This window comes from Oculina patagonica, chromosome 2 (assembly GCF_052425735.1).
Source record: "Oculina patagonica isolate OP01 chromosome 2, crgOcupat, whole genome shotgun sequence".
Taxonomy (NCBI): domain Eukaryota; kingdom Metazoa; phylum Cnidaria; class Anthozoa; order Scleractinia; family Oculinidae; genus Oculina; species Oculina patagonica.
Genome location: NC_135759.1, coordinates 32,858,071 through 32,883,374, shown reverse-complemented (window position 1 = coordinate 32,883,374; position 25,304 = coordinate 32,858,071). Strand labels below are relative to the sequence as shown.

The following is a 25,304-nucleotide window of genomic DNA, read 5'->3' as shown; positions in this document are numbered from 1 at the left end:
TCATCCCCCCCCCGGGCAAGCCCCGGGCATTTGACCGCTACAGAGGCCCAGGTAGTGGGGATTTTGATCGAACAAAAGCCCGCGCCCGGATGGTCGGGCATTTGACCGTTGGCAAAATGTGTCATAAACTATAAAACGCTAGCGAGCTCTAGCACGTGAAGTTAGTATTTGGTTACGTTAATGTAAAGTACCTAGTTTCAACGTATCTATCTTTTCCTATTAAAATTGGCCGATAAATAGGGCAGGAGTGTCCGTTTAGACCAAGTGTTAACGAAAAGGTAACTGGTCGTTAGCGAATCCGCTCGTACTCGTAGGCAAAACGACCGCGATTCAACGAGAAAACCGACTCACAATGACATTTCAGCCCCGACTGGTGGCGCATTTGACCGTTCAACTGGCCCACATAGTGGGGAATTTGATCAGACATTTAAAAAAAAAAAGGCAAATGTCCGGGGGTTTGGCCGGGGGGATGATCTCGCTTAGAATTGACTGATACATTAAGACTGAAGTGAACATAGGTCACTTAACGAATACCCAAATATGCCGGATAAGGAAAAAACTCCGAAATATTTCCAAAGAAAATGAACGTAGTCTAAGCTATCTCTATCGGTGTCCGGAATTAACGACGTGCACCAGAATTGGAACGAACTTTTGTTTCTAAGGCTATTTCTATTAGCAATATTTATTTGATTAAATTAAGAAAATATTCTCTTAAAATATCCCTTAGTATATATTTAGAATTACACTAGATTCTTTAGCGTGTTTTAGCGTATAAAAAGAATGTTATAACTGTTGGGCTAACAAAGCTACTTTATCCACATATTCAGGGAATAACTGGAAGGATTAGTGCAGTGATCTCCGAAGTCTCCATGACAGCTGGTGTGGCCGAATACAGCGTTACCATTCTCTGTGATACCAATGCCATGATCTGATCTATCGCAAGAATCACCTCCTCCACCAATCATCATCACGGATGCGTCTCCAGGCCAGGCACACCAGAATGACAGGTAATTACTACTTTTAAGGTTGCTGCTACATTGCGCTTTACCGAAGCCCACTGTGGATGAATAACTCCCCCCATAGTACACGTAGCAGGATCCTCGGCATGCGCCGCTGTTCCATGAAGTACCGTGCCTAAAGTTGCCAAAACTTGTTATAAAGCTTCTGAAGGTTTTCCCGCCAGTGCAGCTTCTGGTGTATAACAAGGCTGTGTTAGAGCTGTCATCACTCCGGGTTATTTTGATATAATTGCCTGTGACAAGCCAGAATGCAGGTGATATCATGTCGTAGTTATCTGATGTGCTGGTAACGCTGCCGTAAGCGGATGTGCGGTCATACCACCAGCTGCCGCTAGACTGCATCCAGTTTGCACTGTCAGCATTCGAGAAACGTGAGATGAGAGTCCAACCACCACCGTTAGAGGACATGTCACAGTATACCTAACAGCACCAAAGCTTAAACAGTAAGTACCATCAGTCGCGGTCAACTCGATACACTGTACAAGTTATAGTAATTTATAGTATAGAATGTAGTAACGCGTTGTTCAATTCATGTTCATTGATGAATAAGTTTATGTGCTCAGGTTAAGTAATCAATTAAACTGCAAATAAAAAGAGATTATAATATATGATAGATATGGATATTAATTACGTCCTGCGTAACTTTTCACTACCATAGTGTTTCTATATAATCCTCGAGCTCGGCAATAAAACGCTGATACTTCAACTGCCATACTAAGAATATAACTACACCTGTACCAAGTCGCGCCTCGAAGTGTATCCATTCCAAACAGAAGACAACTTTATGTTGGAACTATTATTGTTGATTAACAGTAGCGCTGATAAAAAAATGAAATCTAAATAAGTAAAAGAAATATTTATTTTTACCTGGAAAGAATGCCCCGATACACTCAGGTAGTAGGTTTCACTTGAGTTCAGTCCTGACGTGTAATGGTTCTTACAGGATGTGGCAGGTGATACTTGAGTAAGAGGAATATAAATAAATAACATAGAATAAGGATTGACTGTTTTGCAGTTCAAGTTAAATTTGAACGAACCTGCGACGTGGTATCTAGATACAATACAATGCAATGCAATACATTGCAATGCAATGCAATGCAATGAAATACAATGCAATACAGTAAATACAAATTTTATTAACACTCCCCAGCCGGGCTAGATAGACATTCCGAACACATAAGGCCCAGGTCAAACGTCGAACTTCGCACGAGTCGAAACTAATGCAAATGACCAAAAACAATAGATTTTGGTAATTTGCATTAGGTTCGATTCATGTGAAGTTCAACGTTTGGCCTGGGCCTAAGCTGTGTTCACATCAAACCCGAAATATATTTAGAATAAATTAAACATGTTTTAACGAAACATGTTTCACCTAAACATGCTTGTAATGCATTGTTCACATTAGGTGTCAGTTTCAAACACGTTTCATGCTGGTGTATGTTATGCGCGGTTTTAAGGTATATGTACTTGCATAAATCTTCTATACTTTAACCGAAAAATGTAGCTCGAAATTACAATAAAAATTTTCATCAATTCTTTGGTTTTGTGTCAATTTTCAAGCCCTTCGGAGGAAAAGCGCTTTCAAGCGTTTAGCAATTAACCCTCGGACGTACAAGGGGGGGGGGGGGGGTGGATGCAACCCCCCCATAAGGTTTTATCCAAATTTTGAAAAAACGATTTACTCAACAATGCTGAAACTTTCAGTAGCTGTTCATTCATCCTTTGCGGAAATTTTGATATGTTAACCATGTGTCCATGGTGTTTGACGTTGCCATGGCAACGTCATAAATACAAGCATGTCTTGCCAAAAATCGTCATTTTTACTATTTTTCTTTATTTTTTCCAGTTTTTTAAAACAGAAGTGCAAGATGTGTTTATTTTTACATTCCGTAAGCATTCTGGCTTGATTTTGCATCAATTTCCGTTATTTTCTGACTTTCTAAGAAAATGTTGAAATCCAAGATGGCGGCTCTAATGACGTCACGTGACGTCATATGACGTCACAGCCAATTAAAATTATGTCATCTTGTAGAGTAAGCTAAGGGCTTTCTTCTCAGTTCAAAATAATTTCGCTACGCCTTAATATAACGAAAACTCCGGGGAGGGGTTCCATCCACCCCCCCTTGTACGATGGTGGGGGTGTGAGTTGGCTTGTACGTCCGAGGGTTAAGGATACATAATTGTCAGAATTTGCGCTATCTTCGGTACAAGAAGAATTGTTTGTGTGCTTGTATCCGCCGACGTAAACTTTCGTGGCGATGTTCTCCCAAATATTCTGCTTTCTACCCATCGCTGATAATTCATGTTGTATCAGTCCATATTTTAAATAGAATTTGGTTTCATGTTAGGCCCAATTTTGGAGCTTTCAGGCACTCGCCTCCTCTCCGCATGTCCACCATAAGAATAATCATCAGAATAATCATGTGGTTTCAATCAGCGGATTCGCGCAATGCACTGCCTGATGTGAACACTTTTCATAACGAAAAATGTTTCATTCGTGATCAGACTAATCATGTTTCCGTCTAGCCTAAACACCTCTGAGCTTTAGTCCACCACGCCAACCAAATCTAGCGAGACATATAAAGCTGTTTGCAAGTCACACAAAGCTGATGGCAAATCTTCAGTGCTTGCTTAAAGAGTTTATATCTGTTGGATAATTGAAATGCAGGAGAGAGCATGGATATTCTTAGTGATATTTTTCTTACCTTCACATTCTGGTCCAGCATAATAGCTTGGGCACACGCAGGTAAAGTTGTACACACCATCTACACATGTTCCGCCATTTTGACATGGATTGGACTGACATTCATCCGTTTCTAAATGCAAGAAAAAAGATTTTTAGTCCAGCGTTTTGTCTGGAAATGTAGCAGACCTCGGTTAAACATGGAATGAGTGTATCCCTATCTTTCTTTGAACTGCATCATGAATCCACAATTACAAGTTACTGATACTTCTTGGTCTTGATCTTTGCTTTCATTTAAACGCCACTGTTTGTATTTTTATTGTTTCTTTTTTGTTTTTACAAGACATTTTTCCTCTTCATTCTTTTGTTTCTAAAGGACAGTAGACAAAATCCTGCAAGGATTGCACCCTGGGGCTTGGCTGTCTAAATACGCTGCTTGTACAGAACTCAGAAAGCCTTTTCATGTAATTCTTCTAACCACTCAGTGTCAGGAACCTTCAACAAGAATAAATTAAAGAGGCTGTACTTAAAGTGAAGGCATATTTTTTTAAACAGTAACACTGTAGTAAAGATGGCACCTAACCTTCACACCGACGTCCAAAAAATGGCGACGGACAAGAACACGTAAAGTTATTAATTCCATCAGTACAAGTTCCACCATTCAGACATGGACTGCTGGAACATTCGTCAAACTCTGCGTAAAAAAAAATAATATAAAAATCATAAACTACAAGAAAAGAGTCTTCAACCCAAGTATTATATTGGATTCTCGAACGCTTATATCTCTTTTTGGTCTTTACAACTATAGGAATTCGCCCTGCATTACAAGGCAATAATCTTTTGAAAATGTCACTACCTGTTTCCAACCCAAAATCAGTTAACTGAGAAGACAAATAGCCTAGCAATAGGAGGATTGAAAGGGGGTTTGGTGAGCGCAGTATTAAGTATTGTTAAGCACACAGTTATTTTTTTTTTTTTCATCATTGAAAATTGATCTTTATCTACTTCTGGCGACAGCTGCGTAAAATGGTTGACTCAGTGAAAAGTTTCTGAACCCCGCGCCCAATATTGGACAGGCATAGACAGCAATAGGTGAATCTCACCTTCACACAAACTTCCTTTGTGGGTTGGTGGACATGTGCAACTAAACGTCCTTTTACCATTTTTGCAAGTACCTCCATTCAAACACGGAGTACTGGTACATTCGTCATAATCTGTGAAGACGCAAAGTTTGAGGTTGATTAGCGTCAAGGTAGTATAGTTTACAACATCAAAGTGGATCAGTTTTCAAGGCGAAATAGAAAAAATCTGGCTTCAAAAAAGTACAATATTCAATGTTAGTATAATTTCCAAAGGTGAATATAAGAATGAGACATTCTGATTGGTCGAGAAACTCGAGTGATGACGCTATTTCCATCGCGCTAGGCGGTGAATATAGCATTTCAAGGCTTCGTTTCTAAACCGCACCTCCTTTGCCATCCAGGCAAGTAAACATGGCGGTATCTGCTGTATGAAATTTTAGTTTATTCGAAAGAAATCACTCTAAGTTCTTACTATTCAAAACATGGGGAATTTTGAAAATTGACTTTTAAGGCTTTTGGACCGAAAATATTTTCAAGAAATGGTGCTCGAGGCATTAGAACTGATTAACACGGTGGTTTTGTAGATCGCACGCGGCCTTGAGAAACTCAGTGACAGATCGATTCACCAAAAATTATTCAGTTGCCTTCAAAGCGGAGCTACTCATTTCAAGATGATTCGTAGCAATGCTCATTAGTCACCAACGACTTCGTCTCGGGGAATATTCGCCGAGATTCACTGAGCCTGAGGCGGATAACTGTTAATTGAAATCAAAAACAAGATGACGCAAGACGTTCTGTGACGTTAATAGCTGGAATTACTGTCGACTGAAAATTTAGCAATGTGTCTTGTTTGCATATGCTGGGCGTCAAATCCAGACCGCCTGTTTTTTTCTGAATAGCCAGTTTCCTTTTTTACTATAAACGTGCGAAAAACGACGATCATGAAGACTGTTTTACACCTTTTTTGCACGTATACTGATGGCATGCATCACAATCCACGTCATTCCACGTGTATCCATGTCTAGGACCAAGTGTGTGCACGCAGTCCTCTCCCCTAAAGTTGTTCGGTTGTTTTTCCGCCCAGTAGCGGAATTTATCAGGGCTTCCATCCACCCATGTGAAGAGCCCTTCTGTTGCAATGTCATTCAAACCAATCCACGCCTTGTCACCATTGTGCCTGTGCTGAATATACACGTTCTCTTGCTGACTTTCAATAGCGGGTAGATTAGCCCCCATGCCTCTGCAGATTGTGCTTGCGTTGGACCATGTCTCACATGTTTCACTGGTGTAGTAACAGGAACCATTGTAGAAACTCCAGCCCGGCTGACACACATCTTTGTGAATATAAAACGAAAATGTAAAATTGAACTTTCACTTGAAGTTTAAATGTTTATAGAGCTATTAATCAATGCCAAAGAAAGTCTCTTCTTTTATATATGAATTACAAAGCTGTTCTTTTCTAGGTAGGTATGCAAACGCAGACTTAAACCTTGCAAACTTTAGCCTTGGTGAAGTCTGGTTTACGTGTTCGACGCAAGCATGGAAATAATTGCAAGTATAAGTATAGGTTTAACAGTGTCGACAGGTGCGACAAGCATAAGCGCTGGGCGATACATGCAAGCGCAGTCACGGTGACATTAAATTTTCATCTGTTTACGTTGTACCCCTAAACCAGTCTTCAGAAGCTGCCAATCGATAAAGAAATGGTTGGGTTTTTGTTATTCCGGTTTACACGGACGACGCAGTGACTCGAGCATAATCGCAACCACACGAAAAAAGATTTTCCTTTCTAGTGCCTGTGTTTATGACAGTCACTGCGTTCGGAATGCAATAACCTGTCTTGTTTTTATACTTATATCCTTACGCTTGCGTCGTACGTGCAAACCAGGCTTAGCGGAACAAAACAAACTACTTCTTACATGACATTTATCACTTCTTTACATCCCACCTGGCATGACTGCATATGAGACTGACAGAGGGTCATGCTGGTTCACAAACAACTCCTTCACGCATGCTCTAAAGCCAGTCTTGTTTATATACTGCAACGAAAATAAAGAGTCGATATTAGCCCCTTGAAACCATCAATTCAAAAACTGACAAAAGGAACGTTATCAAAACATATAATTAAATAGCAGCATGATTAATGATAAAAAAAAATAAAATGGTGTCATTTAACATTACAGTTGTAGCGCTTTGCACTTCGTTACTATCTACTGATTAAATTTTTTGCTTCAACCTGTCAGTTGACTGAATCACCTTTGACCACCTTTACCTAATGATTACGGCATTACATTTGTGATTCTTTGAAGTCTTGCATGTACCTAAATTACGGGTTACTTCAATACATTGCACGTAGTTGCTATAAGAATAGATATCTGACCTCAAACCAAGCTGATATGGAGTTGTAAATGGGGTTAAGGTTTCCTCCGTTTGTTGAATGGTTTGCAGACACCAGTGCTGCTGGAGAGTCGTTATAATGCTTCTTAAAGACAACATCCTAATAAAAGGAATTGTAAAGAAAAAAATATTTTTTATTAAGAAATGGTTTTGGAATGAATCTGTCTCTTTATTTTTCCAAAAATATGATTTCAAACGGAGCAAACTGGGGAAAGGGGTAGTGAATGGGAAAGTGGTGAGAATGTGAGTATGAGAGGAAATGAGCAAGCGAGTAAAAACAACGTAAAGTGATATAAACATACCTCACAAAAAGCATAGTTGAATTTTTTGGATGGCCTGTTTCCGTTGGCAAAGTGTATAGATCCGTGCTCCCTGAACAGAGGTCGATGAAGCTCTTCAAATGCCATCCAGTCCTAAATAAAACCAAGGTTTTTTTATCAGGTTATCACGAGCACCATAATGCGAAAATCTAGCCAAGGAAGAAAAGCTCAAAACAGGTGGCTCTTAAGCAGTTTATAAGTTCCTCGTTACGCTTCTGGGTATGTACGCAAAATTTGTCTATAACTGATAAACATAAAAGATCTGAATTTCAGTTAAGTAATTTCATTTCCTTTTGTAAAAATTGATTTCACCAGTGGACTATCTAATGAATCTGAAAGCCATTTGCGTCTTTAATCTGTTTCATTCTGTCCCACTTATTTCAGTTTCTAACACCGACTATACTGTGTACATACTATCTGGGGAAAAAAATGAGCTGAAAGCTTGTCGGAGAATACGACAACATAAAGAATATATTTTATTGTGAAAAACAAGAGATTCATTCATGGATACAACCAGTAGTGACGCGGTACTTTTTGGCTCCAAAGAGTAGATTTTCACGCGGGAAATTAAAGTTCCAAACCAAATATGTTCGCCATGATTACACGCATGTTTCAAACTATATGTCACGCGAACAGAAAAAGTGCATGTTTCAAACTATTTGTTAGGCGAATAAAAAAGGATGACAACAAATCTAGCTTATAAGAAAACATAGGAGCAGTTCTGTTCTATTTATTTCAGTTGTTGGACGGATCGGGATGTTAACAACTTTTTCATTGCCCTTCTCACGGAGCTAAAAACACATATTCTATACTGAAATTATAATAGATGCGGTTAAAATCATGAATGACAGAAGTTTGCTTACAATATGGATGCTTTGGTGAATTCCATCAAAGTTCTGTAATTCTCTGATGCAGATCTTGAAGGATGTTGTTGTCAAATCTTCTACCCACACAGAGGAGGCATCGTGCCTTACACCACGCCTTTCATGCTCCGCTGACACAAGTACAGTGGGTGCTGATTTAAACTTTCTCTGCAAAAAATAAAATTAAAAAAACTAAATTGTCAGTAAATGGTCACAGGGGGATAAAGAGATAGCAATATTGGCATTATATATGATGTGCTATATATGGTGTTCCCAGCCAGACCTGCACATGTTATTTGCAAGCTTAAAACCAGCAATGATTTCCACGTAATAAGTCACTTCTGTAACCAATTCTTAAAGGATGTAAACACTGATAGGTTCACTGCCTCCAACTGACGTAATCTCAAGTCTGCGCTAGAATCCAGCTGATTTTTCTTTTGGTACGATTGTTGTTTTTTTGAGATAAAACACCTTGCCATAAAATTCCCTAGCACCCAGGGTAAGCTGAACAATACACTGATGTTAATAGTCATTTTTTGTTTAATAAAAACAACTATTCCTTCAAATAACACAAACATTTTTGATTGGTGTAATCAAACTCATCAATTTTCTCACCGGAGGCAGTAATACTGTACGACAGTTCGTCCCAGTCCACCAAGTCGGCATGTCCATTTCACCCGACACTCCCCCGTCAGGGGCCCCCTGGTATGCTAAAAAGTCAACTGTGGCAAACGCTTGTCCATTTTTCTTCTCATTTCTCCCGGCCTGTGTGACGCAAACTGTAAAATTATTTTCCCTGATTTCTTCAACCCAGGGCACCACGGCTTCGTGAACATAGCTGGGGTCTGAGAAGTTGACGTGATTGACAGAAACTTGTATGTGAACCGGTTTATCAGGATAGAAGACGTAAGGAGCCAGTGGAACTTGTTCACAAACTGCTTCAGCCCAGCTTGGGGTGCGATGGAGACGATGGCGACCTTTCTGGGAGGGGAATCCTTGAAATGAAAGTACCGAGAAAAATGGTTGAACAGTAAAAATTATTAGACAACACCCTTACTTCCCTACTGTTATACTTCATTACTAAAAATAATTATAAAGACTGTATGTGTTACGAAAAAATGTAGAAATAAGACTCCAAGCGTTTGTCTCAAAAGAGAAAACACCTTAGTTTTGCACGGCCTGTGAGATTTTTTTTGCTCTACATCTCATGTAACAGTTTAGTAACCATAGACGATGGTGCTTCATCTTTATAACTTAACTACGGTGTAGATTTCACTCAGATTACCTATGCAGTCACCCGGATGATAAAGAGTGAAGTTAGCTTTCAGATGGCACATTTCTCGCTGGAACACACACTCGTTGTCGTATGTGGTTCCATTAGAGGAACACACAGGCTCTTCGTATGACGGACAGTTATCCACACATATACACCGCGCATCCCTGGGCCCAAACGCCTTACAAACAGCGAAGTAGTTACAGGAAATGTTGATGCATGGATCAAGATCTGTGAAAAAGAATATGAACAAAACATGAAACCGCTTTCTGTATCTTCAATAAATCAGTACAAGAATAAGTGCATCTTTTTACAACTTAGTTGTCTCTCGCTTAGGCCTTTCTCGATTATGCTAGCATTTTTTTTCGGCATTTTTTGGGAAAACGAGCATTTTTTTCGTTTTTTCTTCAAAAAAGAATTGCTAGCATTTTCTGTCACTTTTCATGACTGTGATCCAGATTTTCAGCACTCAGAACTCAGAAGGATAAATAATCCTAGAGTTTCACAATTTTGATTACATAATTTGATTGTTTTCTGTCTGTTTCGACTGTTTGTGCGTTGTGTTACTTGTGTACTTGTGTTGTGTTACTTGCTTGTGTGTTTTTTTATTTTTTATTTCTTTTTAAAAAAATAAATATTTATTTTTATTTTTTATTTTTATAAACAAACAATTATTAAGTATCACCTGTTGTTGATATGAGCATATAATGTGAAAGTTTGTACGTTTTGTTTGAAATAAAATAAAGCATTTTTTGGAAATCAAGTGGCATTTTTTAAGGAAATCAGGCATTATTTTAGCATTTTTTGGGCTTTATGCGAGAATTTCTAGTAGCATTAAATGCCAGTTTTACTAGCATAATCGAGAAAGGCCTACTCTCGCTCCCGTGACCACCTTCGCGGTAAAATATTTTCATGAAGTTAGTCCTGCAGTTATTTTATAAAATAAACATTTTTTTTCATATACCTTTCCCCTTAATTCAACTTGCCCCATGGCCCATTTACGTTTCCTTCATTTATTATAGCTATATCCCACGTGTTCAAGTCTGTTATTGATTTATTTACCTCCAATAACTGCATAATCAACAGTAACAGGATCATGCTGACTCTCCATTCCTGCCAAGTCTTTTACGCACACACGAAAATAGGAAATAGTGATTTCCTGTTGTCAGACAAAGAGCAACTCAGATTAAAAAAAAATATTAAATAGTGAGTCTTTCTGACTATATGTTTTTAAAGAAATTCGTGAAAAAATGTCGTAAAACTCAACAATAAGTATCCTTAGCTTTTCCTCGACGTCGAGTTTCACGTCTACTGCTTGTCAACGACTATAACAAATGGTAAATAAAAATGGGAAATGAAAGGAACGCCTGTACTGTCGTGAATTGTAATAAGCGTCGTGAATTGTAATACCTGTCGTAAATTGTAATAACAGTTGTCGTGAAGTGTAATAGCTGTCGTAAATTGTAATAACAATTGTCGTAATTTGTAATAATGCACCTATCGCAAATTGTAATAACATGCTGCCGTAAATTGTAATACTCTGAGCTGTCGTAAATTGTAATAGCACATTGTCGTGTTTTGTAATAACCAGTATTATCATATTTTATTTTGCCATTTAACTCTGGAAATCTGTTAATCTATTGATGGCAAGCATTTCACACCGAAGGGAGTCAGTAAGAGGTTCCGGCATTTTTTTAAATAAAAATGTGCATTATAGTGATTTCATTTAACCCGTGAAACACTATCTCAGTACCAGTCAGTACCTAATGGTAAAAAATAAACAAAAGAAAACAATGGAATAAGTGTCTTATAGTATCAAAAAGTGTAATAACTATTTCACGGGTTTAGTGAAATCACTCTAATTTAGCTCATTTTGATTTTAAGGGACTATGTCACAGATTTTAGCCAGAATTAGGCATCGGAAATGACCATCAAATTCGGTGAAATATAATAATGACCCCCTAAAACAGTGAAGGAACATTTCCGCCAATAACACAACAAATACAAAAGAAGGTACGGATGGACAAAAGTGACAAAGATTGAATCGGATTGCAATATGGGTTTTTGAAATATTGTTGGGCTGAACAGTTTTCAAAGTTAGCCTCGTTTGCTTGTTACACTTTAAATTATAACACCTGGGAGACAAATGTGGTTGCAATCAGAAGATAAGGTTTTGTCATTTGGATGCAAAGGAGTATTTGCTTTGCAAACATAAAAGTTTCATAGCAAGTATTTGGCAGTCCCTTTAAAGAATGAAAGAAACCAAAGGAAGATAAAAAAGGGAGTGACTTTACACTAGACAATCATTCAAAAAAGAAGATAATATTTGAAACCCATTATCCACCTTAAAAAATAAAGACCAATGACTCGTTAAGGACCGACTAGAGAAATCACAATGAAAACTCACGTTTCCCTTTATGTGCTTTGCTGCAAATTTGTTCTGGCGAGAAGATTAATAATGTTTAGCCTGTGAGCAGGCTCTCCGATCGAGGATGGGGCGAAAAGAAAGCTGGAAGAAAGACCCTTCTCGGCTCGCTTCGCTTGCCGATCAGAACGGGAGCCTGCTCGCAGGCTAAATAATGTTGGATAGCCCTCATGACGATATCAAGCAGTAAAACAAATTTATGCCACGCGTTCTTTAACTGTTATTCCTTATAGATAACGAAAGTGAGACTTCTCAATGATTGATTTTCTAATTCTCATTTCAGGGCTGTAACTAGCAAGAGGCAAGACGAGGCACTTGCCTCGTCTAAATTTTTACCCAAAATTAAAAACAAAATATTTTTTGTTGGGAAAATAATCCCCAGTTGAACAAAATTGAGTTTTCTCAAGAAATACCTCATGAAAAATGTCTCTGAAAGAGATTCATAGCTTCTAGATTTCAAATTTTCTGGAGGGCATGTCCCTAAAACCTACTAGCAAGATCTTGCCTCGTCTATGGCAAAGGTCTGGTTACGGACCTGCATTTTATAGAATTATTACAAAACACGGCAATGTGCTATTACAATTTACGACAGCTCAGAGTATTACAAATTACGGCAGTATGTTATTACAATTTGCGATAGGTGCGTTATTACAATTTACGACAACTGTTATTACAATTTACGACAGCTATTACAAATCACGACAACTTTTATTGCAATTTACGACAGCTATTACAATTCACGACGTTATTACAATTCACGACAGTACAAACGCCTTCATTGACCAAAAGGTATGTCAAAACTCGTAGCCTTCAGTTTTAATCTTTTTTCACATAGAAGACTATTGACCAACGTCTTTCTAAAAAAATTGGACTCGTTAATAACGAGAAATGTACCTTCTGTCAAAGAGAGACAGAAACACTTATACATCTGTTTTGTATACTACGTTTTGGTAATGTCCGTAAATTCTGTCCTTCTGGATCATTCTTTTCTTATGGCTGCAGTCATGCAAAACAGTTGAAAAAGAAACTTGACACAGCGTTAGGCTTAAACCCAGATACATCGAAATACTAACTTCAAATTAATTTCTGCTGTATTTCCTAAATATTATATTTGGCTATGCAAGCAGAAACTCACTTTTTACAATAAATTATATGAACTGACAAATCAATAAAATAGAAAACAAGGCCAAAACTAATGAAAAGAAATGGGACCCAATTTCACAATTTCACAAGATCACAAGACTGAGATTAAAATATCTTGTTTATTATCTTAATATTGCATAAAATTAACCCAAAAAATATTGCAAAAGATAGAAGTAAGCTAAGAAAACGTAATGTATGTCGTGTATTGCTAGGTATTTATTTATTATTTGTGATGTAACTTGACCGTATATTCTTTGTCTCAATAAAACTGAATAAAATATATTTCAATGGTAATTGAGTAATATATGATTTTAAAACACTTTCAAAATGTGCTTTATGTTGTGGTTAAAATTTATCTTTGGTTTAAAATCAGTTTGATTTTTATTTCCCTTTGTTTAAGGCTATGATAATGAATATGAGACAATGAAAAATAGAATTTAAACTAAAACACAACATTTACATTGACCAATTACAAACATCACAGGTGTAGTCATTGGTTCGAATCCGATTGAATCGTCAATTTTTCATGAAATTTTATTGCAACTGCTACATATGATGGTTTACGACTGCAAAGATCACTTTAACGCAAACTACAGACTGGAAAAGGAGAGCAACTTACCTCTATCCAAGTGTTAAGGACATTGTTCTCTGGCTTGACAGAATACACGTTCTTGCTATCATAAAGGTGATTGGCTGTTACCATGACAACAGGAGGTGCATAAAACTCTTCAGTAAAATTGTGTACCTGTCAAGAAAGTACAAATGAAGATCAGATTTCAGACTGGACGGCATGCAAGGTACTGATATTTTTGTGTAACAATCGCTTGCCATGTTCAACACTAGTGAAAAAAGTTACCTTGCAGAAGGCAAAATTGTCTTGTTCCAGAGGCGCCCCACCATTTTCAAATTGTAGTTTTCCTTGAAATGTTAGTTGAAAGCCTTCTCGTGTGAATGCCAGCCAGTCCTGAAAAAGTAATTCAAAATTCCGGGGTGATTAAATTTTTTTGTTTATCCCATATTCTTCGGTAGTGAATTTGGCTGAGACTGATTGCGTAATATTTTCATCGGTGTTTTTTGTCTCTTATCGATTATCCCGTCTGCCTTTGCAGAATAACCACGAAGAATTCTATGAAGAAATTCTTTGAGGCATCACTTAGCCAGATGGCAGCAAAAATATAAACTGTTGAAGTGTGCAACACTGTTCGGTACAAACATGTTTCACGTATTTCAGATCGTCAAGTCAAGCGATAAGCATTCTGGTAAAGTCCCCCAACCAGTATTGTAAAATTATCCCTGAAAATCCCCGAGGGGAGTGGATAATAAGATATATGTATATGTATGAAACCTTTTCACTTGACTAAAGATTACTTTCGCTCAGGTTGTCGAAACGTCAGTCACCAACAAAAGTCCTTTTCAAAACTACTCTCTCACCCAAGCAAACACACTATACGAATTGCTGATAGTCCAGCTGGGTTCAAACCATTCACAATGTAAGCACAGACGGTCAGGCAAGGCTTACTGCCACGGTAAACGGTATCAGCGACTATTACCTTTTTATAAAAAAAGAATGCGCAGATTATTTTTATGTATTGTGTATCTGACTTCCGTAATGGCGCTACTATGCTCCAATAAAAGAAATATTTCCCTTGTATGTGATATAAAAGAAAGTTTTCTTTGTAAACGTACCACTTCTGTATTCTGATGCTTGCCGTCAAATGTTTTCACTTCTCGAAGGCAAATTCTGAAATAGTCTTCCTTCAGCTCTTCTATCCAGATATTCATGGCGTCCTGTGGCCTGTTGCTGATTGAGTGGCGTACTGTGGCGAGAACTTTAGGAACAGAAGAAAAGCGCTGCAAAGGATAACGAAGAATTTTCTACGATGTCAGATTTACTGGTCAGTGTAAAACTGTAGAGCCGTTAGTTTAACTCTACGCGTCAAAGCCCGAAAAAGAACTAAAAGAAAAAAATCTATCTGGCAATTCCGCATGTGACACCAGTAAAGATAATAATGTATAACATTTAAGCACATAGCTAGCAGGACATTACAAGTTTATGACATATCATCAATAAGCACTTTTAAGTCATTAAAATGACTGGGGAACAGTGAGCTTTATTTCCTCCGAGAGCCTCATTGAGGGTCGAGGGGGAAAACTGAAAACTGAAAAATATTAGCCGTGTTTTATTCGACTGAAAACGACATGAATTTATTCATTGAAATTGTTAACACTACGCGACGCTCTGAGCTTTCGAGTTTACAGTGAGAAATATTCTTTTTTGAGTCAAATTAAATTTTTGTGTGTACAAATAATTTTTGTTTTTCCACTTAACCCTCCAGTACAAACAAAACAATAAATAAAAGCTTGCTTTTGTCCACAACTTCGAATTACTTCGCGTCAGTGGGGGGATAGCCGAATAACAATGTTTTCACAACTTGCAACGCGATCGGTTCACGTTTCGTCAGCGGTTTTTCTACAGTGATGCAGCAAGCCATCTTTTCCCGCCAAATGGAAGTTATAGCAACCACGATAACGATGCCGCGGATTCAGCGATCAATTTTAAAGGGGCCAGAACTATCGTCGCTAAAGTCAACAAAGAACCCCGAGACAATAGAGCAGGAACAATAGCCGCTATGTTATTGTTGTTGTTAAAATTGTTTTGGCAAGTTCAGAATGAGAGGATCTGCTCATGCGCCCTAGAGATATCAGCTGATTACCGTCTCGGTGATTGCTTTGCAAGTTGTGAGGACATCGTTTAGATTTCATTTAAGAGTACGGGAAGTTGCTATTCCCCAAATCCCCCCCCCCCCCCCGCCCCCCTCTTCACCCTCCTTCCTGCTTCGCGTTCATGCCGTGGTTTCGAGCCGCACGATCTGATCACATGCAAGTCCAAGGTTCAAACTGTTGTTGCCCTCAGTGGAGCTAGGTTACAATTTTGACTCGCGTTACGTGCTACGTCCTCGTCCAAAAGAAAACATCAGTTGGTGGTATAACAACAAACATTTCGGCATTTAAAAAGCGAATTTTTTATTATAAGATTGTTTTGCTACTATTCAGTAAGCAATCATTCTTGCCCATGCTTGAATTGGCTAAATATAGAAAGCGACTGAAAACGTGTACTTTCTTTGATGAAATTCTATTTTTATGAGGGCTAAAAAACCGTTTTGTATTCATTTCCATCCTCTGCAAGAGAAAAACGTGATCGTGTGCACGAGTATAGCAACAACCAAATTCAAACGAAACAAAATACTTGAGTATCTGCAGTGTTAGTTTAACAAATTGACCTTAGTTTTTTTTTCGGTTCTCTAAATGATTATAAATTCTCTTGAAACATTGTCAACGTTATCAGTAGTAGTTTGACAATGTTATGACACAACCCATTGTCGAGAGGAGAGCTGAAATCAACTCGATTTGTACAATAACAAAAAGCCAACAGATATCGATCAACCAAAGACTTTGGACGTGACAAAACCTCATTTAAAGTTTGAAAGAACCTAAACTTCTTTACTAAGTCAAAACGATCCGTGCTAGAAAGAGGGGGGCGAATCCGAACGATCCGAACTTCCTGACATGAAGAATCCGGAATCCGGGCCAAAATTTTGTACTAATCCGTAATCCGCTGTATTTTCGAAATCCATGAATCTGCTCAATATACTCGGCAAAAACATAATCCACAATCCGTGCGCTTTTTAAGACCACATCCGTCGATCCGCCAACCTATTCACCTCCCGCTTTAAAGTAGGTGTAATAATTCAATAAAGAATTGTTTGAAACTATTAAACCAATTTCTTTTTTACATCGCGAAACTCTTGAAGACGCGCTGAATCATTATCTAAGCTCTTGGAACATGGCAAAATAAACGGATTCCGCTCACTGATTTAAACTTCAAGTACTCAGGCTTCTTCGCTTCATATTTGAATTCAGTCTTCGTGAGCCGATTGAAAAATATTTTGAACGTACGATTTGTCAAGATTTTCATATTAAAGAAAAATTACATGCAATTTGTCGGTATATCGGTTGTTCAAAACCGTGCGACGGGAAACGTGTATTTACTCACGCTAGGTGAGGTAAGGTTAGAAGGGTGACATCAAACCTGTGGTCCTCGCAAATTGATTCGTTTATTGCTGTTCATATGTTTGCACATGATCTGACTCACCACTTCATGGCATATTCTGCCGATAATTTAATTGTGTCTTACGAAACTTCGTTCTAGCAATAACTAACTGCCGGAGAGTGATTATCTTACTCAGAATGTTCAAGTGCCAGAAAAAAAAAAAAAAACAAGCAAATTTTGCAGCTGTGGCTCTCTTAAAACAAATCAGACGTTTCTCCGATTGCTTTTTAACACCTTCCTTGCTTTCTGCTGTTTCTTTGGAGTTAATCGACTCACGCAATAGACACACATCAAATAAAACAGGCACAGCGTTTAAAACGGGGATGGCATTTTCTTATAAATACTGATAAATTTCTTGTATCATGACCATATTGGAAAATTTCAACATATATTGGTATAATGTATTACAGCCATACCTGTGCAAAGTTGACTCTTTCACATTTTGTCCCGCTAGTGAATGTACTGAAGGAGGCGGTGCCGTCCAGCATTGCACTGGGCGTGCCTCTAAACGCAATCCAGTTGACGACAGAGGATCCATTTGTACCAAGTCCCGACTCCAACACACATACACGGAAACTGCTCTGTGTTACGTCTGACGTCCACACAACTGCTGAATCATGAACACTGACAGACTGTTTTCCATGGCTGATGGATGCAAGCACACGTACATTTATAGAGCTAGAAAATGCACGGGGGTATTGAACGGTTGTGCAATAAAGCAAGTCTGGATATGCCACCGTGAAGTTGACCCTTCCGTTTTGGACCAGAACTTGCCCTAGAACATGAAATGAAAAGTATATACGATTCAGTGCTATAGCGCTCTATACCCCGTAAAAAGGAAGGCATTGCATTTATCAGATCGTTTAGGTAGCCTAGGTCTACTATCAAAAATTTCAACATCACTTGTTGTACTTTCACAATTTTAAAATTTTCTCCACTTTGTTCTTGTTATTGTTTCAACAACTTTTGTCACTGTGGCACCCCCGTATGGTGCAGCGAATTCGTTTCATATGTTTAATAAAACGCCCTTACCTTTAGCCAGAAACGAAAGTTTGCACAAAACCAAAAGCACAACCAACAGTTGTGCACCTGGGAACACCTTCATTTTGCAGAGACACCACACTGAGACTGCTTTAACAAATGTTTAAATAGTGTCATTTGTACTTGCTACGAATGTTTAATTCCTGTCTCAGAAATTGACGAAAGAAAATATTATTTTTACTTTTCCGGTTAGGAGTTTAAGAGAATATCGCTTTTCATCGAGACATAAAAGGTAAAAAGCACCAAGAAAGCTTGAAGTGTATAAGGCATGAGTTCTAACACGTTCCAGATTTTATGCACATGTCGAGTATGCCCCGACAAATTGTATCAGTTAGACTATTAAACCACGTAAGTTACATTTGCAAAGCATTTTAAACTTGTGATAAGTTTATTTCGACTGTTTTGACTTGTAATCATTTTAAGTTAAATAATTTGTTTTTCTTGTTGTAAAATGTTGTTACCCCTTGGCTCGATAATCTATATTTAGGGAAATGCACTTGGAGCAGGTCCATGCATGAATGGCATACCTAAAATGAAAACAACCCAAAAAACAATTGACCTCAGGTTTATCTTCAACATCATTTGTTCATCACTTATTTATACTTTTGATCAGAATGTTTCTCTTATAGAAAACCACTTTCAGACATTAACGAAAGAAAACATAATCCTTATTTTTTTTCTGGGATTGGAGAATTTAGGAGAATACACGCATTTCGTCAAGGAGCATAAAAGGCGGTGGAAAGTACAAAAAACTTTTGAAAATGAATGAACTGCTAGGACATGCAATCACCGGGTCTTTTCCTTGCCACCCCTAAAAATTGAATTTGTAAGTGGTCCGGCGTGTACTGGATTTTTCTATCATGCATCGGCAGACTTGCGCCCCCCTTGCTTGATTAAGAAAACAGGATACGAGTATTTTTTTTTTTTTTTTTTTTTTTTTAACATATTGTTTTCTGGGTACATAACTCCGCTAACTGTATCTTTGTTGTTTTTTCCTTATCTCCTACTGGCGGGATCTGCTACAACAACAACAGAGGTTTATTAACAGAGGAAAACACTTGACATAGACTTTACTTGTTCCAAGTCGGTCGTTAATAAATCGGGCTGAGTGCGAGAGGAATTTACGTGTTGGGGATTTACACGGGATTTTCGCGCGTATGACAGCAAAACAACTGACTTGTCCCATCTGCTTTAGTGGGGTATTTTTGCTCGGGTGACGTAGAAACGATTCGTTAATCACTAGGTCTTTGTCAATCACAGTTTCCGCAAGCGCATATCAAACTGGCCTCAACCTAATGCAGATGAAACCCGTTTCTTAGCTATTTTGAAACGCACTTTGCACACAAGACTGATCTATTTTAGCCCCTTGGGTCGCGCTGACATAATTTCCACTCTGTATAAATATTTTGCGCGCGAGATAATGAATCATTGACATTATTGTGTTCACTGAAAAGAACCAAAACTCCATCATAAATAGGTAGTTTAATTTGTGGTTTCAAATTGTGGCAATCACCCTCAATAATGACTAACTGCCAAACTCTCGCAAAGAAACCTTCGACTTAAACTGAAAGATAGTTTTCACTCCTTATCCTAATATTCTTGTAATTTCCTTGTTTATCTTTCCTTCGTTGAAAAACTTCAAGAACGAAATTATAGTTGTATAATATCTGTTCAGCAGATCAAGTGAAAAATATGTCATCCAAAAAGGAAGTAATATAACCAAGATGAAGTCAATGGAAGTGATTTAACGTAAGCTGTATGCGTGATGTTAAAATGTGGTTAAAAAAATCAGTGAAGAATTGAATTGAGAAAAAAACAAATCTAAATCATGAGTCCTGAGAATATAGAGTTTGATCAGCTAGGTTAAGTGAGGGGCATATTCTTCACCTTAAAATCCTTCGCTGTGAATTTTAGGACAAAAAACTTTAAAGCTAAGAAACATAACATTTGAAACTATATCCACTGTTATGTACTGGTAGGGTATTGACGGTGATCTAGAGCCAGTTAACATTTTTTTGGAAAACTTTAACTGAACTTTTTTCTCACGAAATTATTTCAGGTATTCATGTACATATTAAAAAGAAGGTGTGAAACAGTAATGGAAATTGTTATGTGAAGTAACACCTTCAGCTGAAAATACTTTTGGTTGCATTACATTTTCCTTCTTTGGCTTTAACTGGCACTATCATAATTTTTTGTAATTTGATAAAGATTTTTAAAAAGTTTCGTTCAAGTACAAAAAAGCGGTCAATTTTTGTTAAATAATCTTTTCAACAATACCAGCCTTCTTTTTTGCGAAAAAAGAACAACTTTCCAAGATTGCGCCAACTGTGGGTTTTTTGTTTTTCCCATGGTTTCCATCGGTATTGAACAATATGACAGGTAATTTAATTATATTTTACAGTGTGGAATTTTAGTCTTAGTCTAAAAACTACTTACTCATCTTATAATAACAAGATGGTCAATAATAAAAGATGGTCATTTTCTTACAGTCCATATCATAAGCCCTAAATTAAGTAAAATATGAAATCTGAGGCAAAAGATTTTGTACTTGGGACAAATTTAAAACTATTTAATTCACTCACTACAAGAGTTTTTAAACGTAATCAAAAGTTTTCTCTGTTTAGGAGTTGATGTGTGCTTTGTTTATCTACATCTCACTTAGTTTTTGGAAAATTAACAACAGGCAACTAAAACTTAAAACGATGTAAAATTCCACTTCTTTATGGTTCTTTTTAGCGAAATCTTCTTGATTATCGTTAAATTTTAGTCCTGTTTTTTTTTTTTTTTTTTCATATACATCCTGAACACGCTTAAATGATATTAAGGTTTTAACTGCCCGGTCATTTTTTAACAATGTTGCTTGAATTTGTGGCACAACTGAAGGAAAACGAAAAGGAAAATTATCCAAATAAGTTGACGAAGTTGCTTGTATTTTCTCAATGTATATAGTAAGATGACAGAGACTAATCTAGATATGGTTTAGGAAAACGTTTTAGATTTTGATTCAAACGTGTAATTCGTACTGTGTTATTTTGTTGACAAACTTTTAACTGCGATTTTTGACTTGCTTCGTTTGTTGCTGCAATCTACGCGCAACAGGGTAAAGAGTTTGCTCCTCCCTAATGGATTTTGAAACCAGGGTGTAATCCGTGATCATGGTTTTAACTAGTCACTTTTTACAGCGTTCATTTTACATTTTTGGTATCAAGTAAGTTTCGGGAGATAAGGACGTTTACTCTACCAGATAAGTTCACTTGTTGAGTGTAGTTGAAAACAATGCTATAGGGCCTATCTGTAAAGTAGAACAAAAAAGGATTGTGCGGGAATAAAGCCGAATATTGCGCTCTGGCAAAACAATATTTTAAAATGGCGATCAAAATTTTTACTTTTAGAAAAAATTTTGTCAATAGTCTAGAATTTTAGTTACCATTGTGCTTGCGAAATCGTACGTACTTTTTGCGTTTGTCAGTATGCACATTAGCTGGCTAACTATTTGCGACATAAGCTGAAGATTTCTGTTTTTTGAGTCTAATGCTTGCGTGCGCTTTGCGCATGCGCATTAGACTCTTTGTTATATGAAAAAAGCTGTTAGCAATCCCAAGGGAATGGTTCGGGATCGATAATCGTTCGCTGTAATGTAGAAAACAATGATCAGCTGCAAGAACGGACTCCGTACGGACACGCACGATTAGTTTCAATTAAAAACAGCCAATCAGCGACACGTGTTCCCACGCATAATTAAAAGTTCTTTCTCAAGTCACGATTATTCAACACTTGAACAGGACGTAATAATTTTCCAGTTAAGACATTTGTAAGCTTTTTGTGAAAATAAATCTTCGTTTTCAGTTCAGTTAAGCACTTGTGTTTTCGTCTTGCTTAAAAAACAAGACGTCTTTGAGAAAAAATATTTCGACGGCGACTCGCGTTTATTTACACAATGCGACCAAATATTTATTTTGTTTTAAAAAATAGAAAACTTTACCTCGTATTTTGTATTTAAGTCATTCGAATTTTGACCAATTTTTTCTTTACAGTGCAAACAAAAACCTTCAAAAATAAAAGATGTACATGGATAAATGTAAATCAAGTTACGCGACTAAATCAAAATGCGTTTGTTTGGCCGCTTTGCAGTATTACACTGTCCCGGCCTTTGCCATACACTGAAATCGAATTTCATGCTTTTACGACTCTCAGAGATCTTAAGTTCTTCTTACAGCTAGAAAAATCATAAAATGGTTACATTGATATGGAAGTGATGATTCGCGAAATTTGTACATCATGATAAACAGTCTTCGCTCCTGTGTATGGTAGCTCGATAATAATTGCCTAGTTTCCAGCGTTCAAAAGGTCATCATTATATTGACGTGAGCATTTACACCCGTTTTTAGGAAAATCTGTCACTAAGTGCTTACAGTACAATGGAGTAACAGTCACTATTTCAAGTGCTTTTATTGCAAAATCTGTTTCAAGAGTCATCATCAAAATGGTGAAAAATCTGAAAGAAAACGATGTGAAGTTCTTCAACCCTTGTTGTAATGAACATGCTTTTTGTAAATCGTCACGCAATCTTGTCCAAATGTTTAATCGTTTCTGCTTTTACGGACAATACGGAAGAAGTAACATCAACTCCTGTTCATACTTTAAATTTTGTGAAGCATATAACATTTATGACTGTTTCGTTTTCATCCATAATCATCCACGATGCCCCTAGCTTGCTATAAGCATTTTAAATTAAACTCCCGAACACAAACCTCTAACCAATTTTAACCGGCTTACGAAAACCGCGCAATCTGTATCACTATGCCATACGGCATTAGACTCATGTCACCCTTGGTGACCTATTTTTTGAAATTATAGGAAATGGAGGAAGAGTGGACGTTTTATACTGATCTGATTTTGGAAATTAAGTTAACTACAATAATTTGCAGAGGTAGAATTTGTCTGACCAAAACGGGCGAGGAAGGCTGGAATAACATTTTATCGCATAGACAAAAATTAAGCCGTTAAGTTACCTGATGACGCAGTAAGGCAACCGAGGAAGAACATCAGAGAAACAAAATATTTCATCCTTGACACTATCGGTACCTCCATGAAGGAGATTCAGTTGGTTTTCCAAGAGAAGGAGCTGATTTAACTCGAAAGTAGAGTGTTAAACGTGGCGTCTTCACTGCTACTAAACAAGGACGTTAAAGCAACGTAATTTATGTGTTTAATGAACAAGTTAGAACGAGAACCGAAAGACGGAAGTGCTTGAGAACAATCAATTTGTTTTTCAACTTCACGTTGTTATTTTTATCGACAACTCAGCTTTTGTCGAACATTGCACGAAACTAGCCATGGTTTACAAAAGGATCCTAAGAGCCTTCCTAATTCTCATAACTAAAATAATTTTGAACAGTCTTTCAAACTTATCTTGCCTAGTATTTGTTTTTCACGGAACCTTTGCGAGGCTGGCAAACTTTTGTTTTGACTTCAAGGAACAAGGCTCGCTCTGCATGAGCGATAAAAAAGAAAAGAAGGTGTTGTATTGAGTGACAGTTCGATAAGAAATAATTTGCATAACTTTCTGTTTTCTTTCTCGCAAATAAAAAAAAATATGTCTTTATATTCTCTCTGTTTTATAAGTTAGCTTTTGACTTTGTTACTAAATAGCCGTCTTATTCTTTACGCATGTAAAATACCCGGGGTAAAATACTCTTTTTATTCCATAAAATTCAGTGGAATCTTAACAAACCGCCACTTTCCTACAACTGTTTTTCTTTCCTGAAAACAGTTCATATACAAAGTTATCGTTATCTCCTAATTTAGATGACCTTGTTGAGACTCAAATCACCTTGATTCTGACTGAAGTTGAAATTTCGACAACAGAACTTTCAGTAGCTTGTAAATAAAGCCACCTTTTATCGTCGGTTTGGCGCCTAGCACGCTCTCGCTCGAAGCCGGCTGGGAACAGTGAGAGGAGGCTCAATTCGCATGCTATATTTTGAGGCGCGCAGGTGAAAGTTAACTGATCTTTATTCCATCACTTTCTGGTGACCGAAGTCACATCTCCAAGCGGACAATTTGAGGTAGTTGTGATTAAATGTTTGTTGTTAAATCAATGTGGGGTAAGGTAGGACAAGCAACACCAAATAAAGAATGAGTCTTGGCATGCAAAATTTCGAAATCTCGGCATCTGAAACCAGACGCATGTAATCAAATCGTCAAAATTAAACCACACAGCGGAATCTTGAATTGTTGAAAAAGCCATGGATTTAAATATCTGCGAATCTTGCAAATAACAGAACCTGTTACTGGCCGTTTTATTCGATTTTTCAATTAAATAATGGACAAAATGAAAGGTGCGACTTAAACTGTAAAAAGCGATGACAAAATCATTACTCGTTTTTTTTATTCGACACAGAGCGCTCTTAGGTTTTGTATTCCAGGATATGGCTACAGCTTTTTAGCGCGGCTAATTTTCGACTTCGAATTAAAATACGGAGAAAAGAATCAATCTTTAGTATTAGTCTTACTCTTGAATTCACCGGCTGAAGGAATTATAGTGGATAGCCCTCGGAATCAGCGCGGACGGCAATAAATACTCGGCTGACAAGGTAAAAAGAATAGAGGTTAATAGAATTTTTTTATCTTGAGCAATTCTTGCGCATTGGGGAAAAATATGTGGTTTTAATCTAGGTTTCTGACACCAAAACCCTGCTACTCAGTCGACGTGGGAGGGTGATGACACGTTGTCCGTTACGAAACGCCATCTTCCGCTTCAGAAGCTCGTCGAAATTAAATCAATACTATCGGGAGAATTAGTTTTCAAAATGAACTTTATGAACATTACTAAATACAGACCTCAATCTTAACCGCGTTGGCTGAGAAGCCCGAATGTTTTTAATTTATTAGCGGGGTACGCGGAAATACTTGTTTCATGCGACACTTAGTCATCTCACATT

The 25,304-nt window shown here is 37.5% G+C and overlaps 1 protein-coding gene across 4 annotated transcripts in view; it reads right to left on the bottom strand.

Annotated features, from left to right (window-relative positions):
* Window positions 1-692: 692 nt before the first annotated feature.
* Window positions 693-25,304, bottom strand: part of LOC144644227 (uncharacterized) — a 35,182-nt gene continuing 10,570 nt past the window's right edge. Inside the window, exons 1-18 of one of the 4 annotated variants that reach the window (XM_078503665.1) lie at window positions 23,373-23,520; window positions 17,733-18,091; window positions 14,892-15,056; window positions 14,062-14,169; window positions 13,825-13,950; window positions 10,700-10,796; window positions 9,650-9,868; window positions 8,980-9,359; window positions 8,365-8,532; window positions 7,484-7,594; window positions 7,165-7,281; window positions 6,733-6,823; window positions 5,744-6,118; window positions 4,806-4,916; window positions 4,286-4,396; window positions 3,725-3,835; window positions 1,887-1,978; window positions 693-1,439 (exon numbers count right to left, since the gene is read on the bottom strand). In XM_078503665.1, the coding sequence (XP_078359791.1) occupies window positions 807-1,439; window positions 1,887-1,978; window positions 3,725-3,835; window positions 4,286-4,396; window positions 4,806-4,916; window positions 5,744-6,118; window positions 6,733-6,823; window positions 7,165-7,281; window positions 7,484-7,594; window positions 8,365-8,532; window positions 8,980-9,359; window positions 9,650-9,868; window positions 10,700-10,796; window positions 13,825-13,950; window positions 14,062-14,169; window positions 14,892-15,056; window positions 17,733-18,091; window positions 23,373-23,451 (3,453 nt within the window). In that variant the 5' untranslated portion in view covers window positions 23,452-23,520 and the 3' untranslated portion in view covers window positions 693-806. Of the gene's footprint in view, window positions 1,440-1,886; window positions 1,979-3,724; window positions 3,836-4,285; window positions 4,397-4,805; window positions 4,917-5,743; window positions 6,119-6,732; window positions 6,824-7,164; window positions 7,282-7,483; window positions 7,595-8,364; window positions 8,533-8,979; window positions 9,360-9,649; window positions 9,869-10,699; window positions 10,797-13,824; window positions 13,951-14,061; window positions 14,170-14,891; window positions 15,057-17,732; window positions 18,092-18,348; window positions 18,480-23,372; window positions 23,521-25,304 lie in introns of those variants that run through there. The other 3 variants (XM_078503666.1, XM_078503668.1, XM_078503667.1) reach the window with 3 other exon arrangements.